The sequence below is a fragment of the Leuciscus leuciscus genome (assembly GCF_965113295.1).
Source record: "Leuciscus leuciscus genome assembly, chromosome: 15".
In the NCBI taxonomy this organism is placed as follows: domain Eukaryota; kingdom Metazoa; phylum Chordata; class Actinopteri; order Cypriniformes; family Leuciscidae; genus Leuciscus; species Leuciscus leuciscus.
The window spans coordinates 2154267-2162505 of record NC_138739.1 but is presented as its reverse complement, the minus strand read 5'-3'; the positions used below and the strand labels follow the sequence as shown (position 1 = coordinate 2162505).

General features: G+C 38.1%; 1 protein-coding gene across 3 annotated transcripts in view; it reads left to right on the top strand.

The window, feature by feature from the left end:
- The window catches only part of apobec2a (apolipoprotein B mRNA editing enzyme, catalytic polypeptide-like 2a), an 8225-nt gene extending 83 nt beyond the window's left edge, over nucleotides 1-8142 (top strand). Inside the window, exons 1-4 of one of the 3 annotated variants that reach the window (XM_082138766.1) lie at nucleotides 59-169; nucleotides 2271-2541; nucleotides 5260-5783; nucleotides 7348-8142. In XM_082138766.1, coding sequence (XP_081994892.1) covers nucleotides 2279-2541; nucleotides 5260-5782 — 786 coding nt within the window. In that variant the 5' untranslated portion in view covers nucleotides 59-169; nucleotides 2271-2278 and the 3' untranslated portion in view covers nucleotide 5783; nucleotides 7348-8142. Of the gene's footprint in view, nucleotides 1-58; nucleotides 170-423; nucleotides 558-2270; nucleotides 2542-5259; nucleotides 5784-7347 lie in introns of those variants that run through there. The other 2 variants (XM_082138764.1, XM_082138765.1) reach the window with 2 other exon arrangements.
- Nucleotides 8143-8239: the final 97 nt, after the last annotated feature.

Here is an 8239-nt window from a genome sequence, read left to right as displayed (position 1 = left end):
TTGGTTTTTTACATTAGCGTGATATTATTGGAAATACCCTGGCATGCCATGCAAATACCATGGTACATGACTTTAGGTATCAATAGGCTAGATCAGGGGATTTTAGATGCCACCGACTGCCATACGTGATCATTCTCATGCGAGGGACCATCAAACTACGATTCAAAAGGTAGTGTTTTTTCATATAAACTATTTGTACAATATTAGCCTATTTAGAAAATATTTAGGCTAAGTGTTTTTTAACCCATTTAAGTTATTATATTCCATTTTACACACACACACACACACACACACACACACACACACACACACACACACTATAAGTATGAGAACGGTTCTGAGGTAAAACCGCTAACTCGCGGCTAGCGACTGTTTCACAAGATTTTTTAACTGTCTCGAAGCAGCTTTACAGAAAACTAAGCCCTAAACGTGGACAATAGCGATGTCGTCTGTAGTGGAGACAAACACTTCACCAGGAGCGTGTCTGGTTTACGACGACACACCTCAGGAGAAGAGAATGACAGCTTTTAAAAGAATGATTGACAGGAGTTTATCAGGTAAAGCGCGCGCCTCACGCATGTAAATTACGGCGTCCGTCGGCGGCGATTTACATTTACATTTATGCATTTGGCAGACGCTTTTATCCAAAGCGACTTACACTGCGTTATCCTATACATTTATACATTGGTATGTGCAATCCCCTGGGATCGAACCCACAACCTTGCGTTGTTAACGCAATGCTCTTACCACTGATCTACAGGAAAGCTGGGCGATTCAGTAATACAAGAAAAAAAACACCATTTGAGAAGCATAATAACTGTGCAATTTTACGATTTGCTATACTAAATATAGCCTACTTCTCTTCTAGATACAGTCAATGACAACAGCGAGTCTTATGCAGAGTTGCTTCTCAAGTTAATTTAACATGTTTCAAGGTTGTTGTTTTGTCTTTTGGTTAATACTCCACTTAACTAAAAGTGTAAAAACGATTAAAAACAACTAATAGGCTACACATGAAAAAGCACACAAAATCACTAAAACTTAACATGAAAAATATAAAAATACAACGAATTAAAATCAATAAAAAATTATCTCAATGATGAAATAACCCTGATCCGAGGCAAAGTTAATACTTTAGAACGTAAATCTCTTTAGCAATGAACATTTGAGCGATAAAAGATTCCTGATTTGGTTCTGCACCTCAGACAGATGTTGTCAGATGTTATCCGACAGATTATATTTATATCAGTTGATTCATTGTGAGTTACAATATACTAGTCAAAGTAGTTCTGTTTTAATGACATATTTTCAGTGTGTTCACTGCAAAAAATGCTTTTCTTACTTAGTATTTTTGTGTTGTTTCCAGTCCAAAAATCTAAAAATTCTTAAATCAAGAAGCATTTACTAGAGAAGTAAAACTACATAAGAAATTATAGTTTGTTTTCAGATAAACAGAAAGTATATTAAGTTATTTTTGCTTAAAACAAGCTAAATTATCTGCCAGTGCAGTAAGAAAAATAATCTTGTTTTAAGATTATGTTTTTATTAAGTTTTTTTGAATTAAGTTTTTTTTTCTTACTGCACTGGCAGATAATTTAGCTTGTTTTAAGCAAAAATTACTTAAGTTACTTACTGTTTATCTGAAAACAAAAAATAATTTCTTATGTAGTTTTACTTCTCTAGTAAATGCTTCTTGATTTAAGAATTTTTAGATTTTTGGACTGGAAACAACACAAAAATACTAAGTAAGAACAGCATTTTTTGCAGTGTTAGAGTAATAGCGCATTAATAAAAACATTAATGACCCAGCTAACAGTGAACGTTCGAGAACATTCTAAAGTAACGTTTCCATAATGTTTGAAGAATGATGCAATGAAATGTTCCTTAACGTTCACATGACCAAGAAAAACACTAAGATTTTGAACATCCAGGTAATATTCAGAAATAATGTTTCCATAACTTAATGGGAACACTAGCATATTCTTATATTTGAGCTTCTTCTTTGCTTATATTGGAGCTCTGGATATTAATCAACCAACTTCATAATGCTTGTACTTCACTATGCGCGGCAACAACAACAGAAATCTGTCAGATATTCGAGAAAGAAATGCCCAACTTTTGATGCTATATATCCTGTGTAAGATTTCGTTTATCTATCATCTCTATGGCCAGGAGGTCTTTTAATAGAACAGACCGACAGCTGCACACACACACACACACACACACACCTCAGTATTTATAACAGCACTAGAGTGTGTGTGTGTGTTTAGTTGCAGATATGGCCGACAGAAAGAGCAGCAGTGGCGTTGGCTCTCGTCAGACCGTAAAGAGGAAAGAAAGAGCAGAAAATGAGGCAAAGAAAGAGGAGAAACCTCCTAAAGAAGGAGAGAAACCTCCTAAAGAAGGAGAGAAACCTGAGGTGAATGGAAAGAAGGAGCAGGTGGAGAACGGAGAGGCCGGTCCCGGCGCTGAGAACGGAGCCGAGGCCAACGGAGAGAAACCGGAGCCGATGGAGCTGCCGCCGTTCGAGATCATCACCGGGTGAGTCTGGGAACCCTCGACAGAACATCAGACCAGGAGAAAACACTTCATGTACAACAGGAGACGTTTAGGTCGACCTTGTCATTGTGCGAAGACAGAAAACATCTTTATTGGTTCTTTATTGGCATCAATGGTTCCATGAAGGACCCATAGAACTGTTCCATTGCACAAAAGCTTCTTCAGATTATTAAAATGTTCTTCACACTTACAGAAAAAAACCTTGAAAGTTTTGTACAAGTAGTCGATGTTACTCGTGCGCTGAATTTCAAGTCTTCTTAAGTCTGATGATAGTTTTGTGTGAGGAACAGGCCAACATTATATCACACTTTTGCTCACAAACTTGCTGAATCACAATCGGTCACATGATATGCGAGAACCAATGGTGTTTGGGATCATTGACGCCTTCTAGCGGAGTGTGTGAATCTACACAAACACCAATGGCAAAGATTTTCAGGGAATAAATGAATAATTATGGGTCTGATCCATCTTGTGACTCAAGAAGACTTTGGAATACACTCTTTATTGGCATTGATGAAGAACCTTTAACAACCATGGAACAACTTCAAGGGTTATTTATATTATTAAGGGAACGAACGGAGCACTGAAAGTTTCTTTGGGGAGCCAAACATGGTAGTGTTTCTCCAGAGCATATCTGTGGATCTGCTGGGAAATGCGTGAAGGTTTGGGTCAAAGCTTGTGTAGAGCAGATCAATCCAACCCAACCCCCACCAAGGTCGATCCTGACAGGCGGTGATGTGTCTCGCTGTCTGCTGTGTGTTATCTAAAGAGCACACTCTTAAAAATAACGCTAGAATATCCATCTGGTGCTTTAAGGAATCCGGACACCAAAACACCAATCTGAACCAAGCTAGGTTGTTTTAACCCAATTTCGGGTCAGATATGGACAACCCCAAACGTTGGGTTAAAAATTTAATTTCATTTAATTTCATTTCAAATTTGACCCAATGGCTGGGTTTGTCCATATTTGACCCAATGTTTGGTTGAAACAACCCAGCATTTTTTTAGAGTGTAGTCTTTAACAGAACCAACTTAATGATAATGACTCTTGAGTGAACCTTGAGAACCATTGAAGAACCTTTTTGATGAAGTCCATCAGAGTTCTCAATTACATCTAAAATAGCCTAAAATTTGCAAAGAGAAATAAAAACAGACCCAAATGTGTCAGTAGTGTCCATCCAAAGCTGCAAAATGAACGTGGATGTTGATAAATATATTCATATTATGCTCATTTGAAGATTTTTAATTGGTATCTAGAGCACAGCTGAGATATTTAAGAGACAATTGCTGGATTTCTAAAGGGTTAAATGGACATTTGCATTTCCGAATCCGTTTAAGAATCCGAGCGTGTTTGATAACGCTGATGATTTTGATTCTGTCAACACATTAAAGCTGTGAATTGTTGTGGATCATCTACTAGCAGGTGCTCATCAAAGATCAGCCAGGTTCATCTGGCAGCAAACACACACAATGCCTCCAAACCACAGCATCTCACAACACACACAGGGCTCTGTATATGGGTCAGACTCCGCTGAGGGTATTTATAACCCCGACAGCCCTTCCATCTGTCAGCCTGTGAAGGAGCTGAGTAAAACCACCTCAGAAACCCCCGCAGAGGCCAAAGACCCGGGAATAATACAGCTGAGATGCACATTTGACCTGTAAACTGGAAAAATTCACCCCGCTTTTGGAGCGTAGCATGAACTTCACTGGTTGTAATTCATGAAAGCTTTGGAATACAGACCTAAAGTTGGTTCTTTTTAAAGAGACACTCAGCAGATTATTGCAGAAGTTGAAGAACGTAAAAAAATGTAATTGTAAAAAGGTTAGTTTAGTGTAAAGCAACTCTAAAAAACACTGGGTTAAAAACAACCCAATTTGGCCTGGGTAAATATAGGACAGAACACATGTTGGGTTAATTTGACCCAGCAAATTGGGTTCTTTGTTTAACCCAGCATACTAGGTTGATACATTTTTACTAAAGTTCATACATGAATTAATGTTTACGGATTAACTTAAAATTTTATTCAAAAAATACTCCACAAAACCACTGGTTTGCATGATAATTCCTTTATTTTCTATCATATTTTGCAGTGTAGCATTTCTATATAGTTTTGAATACATATTGCATACATTTAAGCTTGTTTAACAAATATTGGAAGTAAGAATCAAACATTTATAAGTAATTCAAGTGTAATCGACCAGTCTCTGTTGTCCCGTTTCCACGGTAACGGCGCTGGATCTCGCAGGACCGCCGCGCTGCGTTTCACTCGTAGACGAAATATGCTGTGACAGGATTGTTATGTTTTGTGACAGGATTGGATTGTTATGTCTGACCCAGGATCTGGGTAACACAAACACTACCCAAACACTGTTGTTACGTCTGACCCAGGAGCAGGGTAACACAACTACCCAAACACTGAAAAAATTACCCGAAAGGTTCAAACCAGGATTTGGGTAGAAATGTAGAGTGTGAACTAAACATGTTGTATTTTACACAGAGTACATATTTTACAAAATAACCTGGTCTCTAAAACTACTAGAAAATCGAGCTGTGTTCCAAATCTGAAGTTGATAACACAAAAATCAAGCCACTAAATGATTTCACAAGAATCATGCGACTAATCTGAGCGACACACCTTGTGATGTGAAGAGGTTCCAGTATTCAGGTCTTGAATTCACCCGCTTCTCTGCCCACAGGGATCGCATTGACCCGTTCTTCTACAAGTTCCAGTTCAAGAACGTGGAGTACTCGTCCGGCCGCAATAAAACCTTCTTGTGTTACCTGGTGGACCAGGGCTCGGACGGCCTCCTCCGCGGCTACCTCGAGGACGAACACGCGGGCGCGCACGCCGAGGACGCCTTCTTCCAGCAGGTCCTACCCAGCTACGACCCAGCCTGCAAATACACCATCACCTGGTACATGTCGTCCAGCCCGTGCGCGGCCTGCGCCGGGAAGCTGACGGAGATCCTGAAGGCCAGAAAAAGCGTTCGTCTGGCGATCTTCTCCGCGCGGCTCTTCGATTGGGAGGAGCCTGAGATCCAGACGGGGCTAAAGGCGCTAGCGGCCGCCGGCTGCAAACTGCGCATGATGAAGCCGCTGGATTTCACCTACACCTGGGACACGTTCGTAGAGAACGACGAGGAGCAGTTCACGCTGTGGGAGGACTGCCAGGAGAACTACGAGTACTATCAAGATAAACTGGCCGACATCCTGCAGTGATGTAAGAGAAGATCACTCACATACCACACGCTAGAGCTGCACTGTTAGCCGTTAAAAGATCGCCATCTTGATTAAAACGCCCACACAAACTTATTCCTAAACTACAATGATTCGGCTGTGTCTATTAAACCTTTGACAAGATCTTACCGGAGCATTAGAATCTGTGTTTGCGGTGCCGTTGATCCAGAGTCTTTTCAACCACACAATAATTCAGATGATCACAGAAGTACTGGGACAAAAGTTTATAGTTAAGATCTAAACACTGATGTCTACGTTAAGTCTATAAAAATAGAGCAAATCACCTATTGAAAGTAACTTTGCGCTTCAAATAACGATAGTATCGATTACTTTGTTACACCAGTAGGTGGCGACAAGTTATTTGTCATTGAATCATTAATTTGAGAGATTCGTTCAAACATGCTGATTCATCCAGATATGAAACAAGTAAAGTCTTTATAAATGAGTCATTGAATCATTCACTCAAGTGATTCGTTCAAAAACGCTGATTCATCCAGTAAAAAAAAAAAAGTGAAGTCTTTATGAGTGAGTCATTGAATCATTCATTCAAGAGATTCATTCAAAAACACAGATTCATTCAGTTATGAAACAAGTGAAGTCTTTATTAATGAGTCATTGAATCATTCATTCATTCAAGAGATTCATTCAAAAACACAGATTCATTCAGTAATGAAACAAGTGAAGTCTTTATTAATGAGTCATTGAATCATTCATTTAAGAGATTCGTTCAAAAACACAGATTCGTTCAGTAATGAAACAACTGAAGTCTTTATGAGTGAGTCATTGATTCATTGATTCATTCATTCATTCACATTTTGAATAGACTGCAGCAATTAACATTTGTCAGAACTTCTAGTAAATGAAATGTTAGTTTGTTTAGTTGTCTGTTCTGAATCGAACAAAAAACAATCGTGATTCTCAGTTGATCCAGAATCGTGCGGCTCTTCCACACGCATTTCCAAAAAGAAAAATATGTAGCACTCTCCAATACTGACATCGACGCGGGGTTAATGTAGTTAACGAAAACTAAAACCATAAAAACATGTTTGTTACGTGAAATAAAATAACTGTTAACTGAAATCAAATACATTTAAAATATTAATAAAAACTATAATAGTATCCCAGCTAACAAAATATTATGTTTTAAGGACGTTTTGCTAACGTTCCCATTAAGTTATGAAAACATTATTTTTGAATGTTCTTTGGACACATCCAGTGTTTAATAAACATTTTTTCTTTGGTCATGTGAACGTTAAGAGAACATTTCATTGTGCCATTCTTCAAACATTATGGAACGTTACTCTAGAATGTTCTCTGAACGTTACAAAAAAACCGTTAGATGAACGTCAAACCCAGTTTGTGTAGTGTGTTATTCTGAACAGTGTGTCCAGAAACGCTCTCGAGTCTGAAATCTCATATATCGTAGGGATCATCTGATGATTCAGGTCTCGCTTCTAGGTCACGATGTTCTCGGTGACGTTTGATATATTTTAGACTATTCAAACTCTCCTTTCGCTAATTAAAGCAAGTGTTTTTATCTTTTGCAGGATAATGAAGCGATAGTTGAAGAGAGAGTGTGTTTGTGTGTGTGAGAGACCTTTCACTTTCTGGATCCACACGCTGAGAGACGTTTAAACATTACCTGTGGTTTCTGCACCGAGAGCCTGAGATACAAGAATCCTGTCAGACTGATGGATTACTGTAGATTACTGTAGTACTACTGTATGTTTTCTGCAGTCAGAGGATTTATACTTTTTAATAATTAGTTTTATGTTTGAATCCGTTTTGTTCATCTGTTTTCTTTTCTTTGATGTGACAAAATGTCACACATTTCATACTGTTTTATATTCTGAGCCTGTGAACTAGCTTGCAAAAATATGTTCTAAGAACGTTTTGCCAATGTTCCCATTAAGTTACAAAAAAACTTTATTTCTGAATGTTCAAACCAATCTAGTTTTTTTAAATGTTTTTTCCTGGTTATGTGAATGTTTAGGAACATCATTCTTCAATGTTCTGAAACAATTAGAAACATTTAAACAACATGACGAACATTTGTTAGAAATAAAACGTTTGTCTCTAACTGTGAGAGAACCTTGTCAGAACGTTCTCTGTTAGCTGAGTGGAACCTCAATTTTACTTTATTTACCATTTTATATTCACAAATTCATATTGAGCACTGTGAAATGCAGGTAATTCAGGAGTTTTGTATTTATACATTGAAACTTGGGTTGCAGCTGTATATGAAATAGTTGGACAAGCCATAAATGAATACACTAAATGGGAAACGAGTCAAACGACCTTCACTGTTGTTAGAAAAACGAATAAAACATGTATTGTTTTGGTTTGCGGTTCTTCTTTTTGTGTATTACAGAAACAAACACACATATTCACCTCAGCATGTTTGAGGAATCTCAGCCGAAAGGAGTTCTGCTATGAACA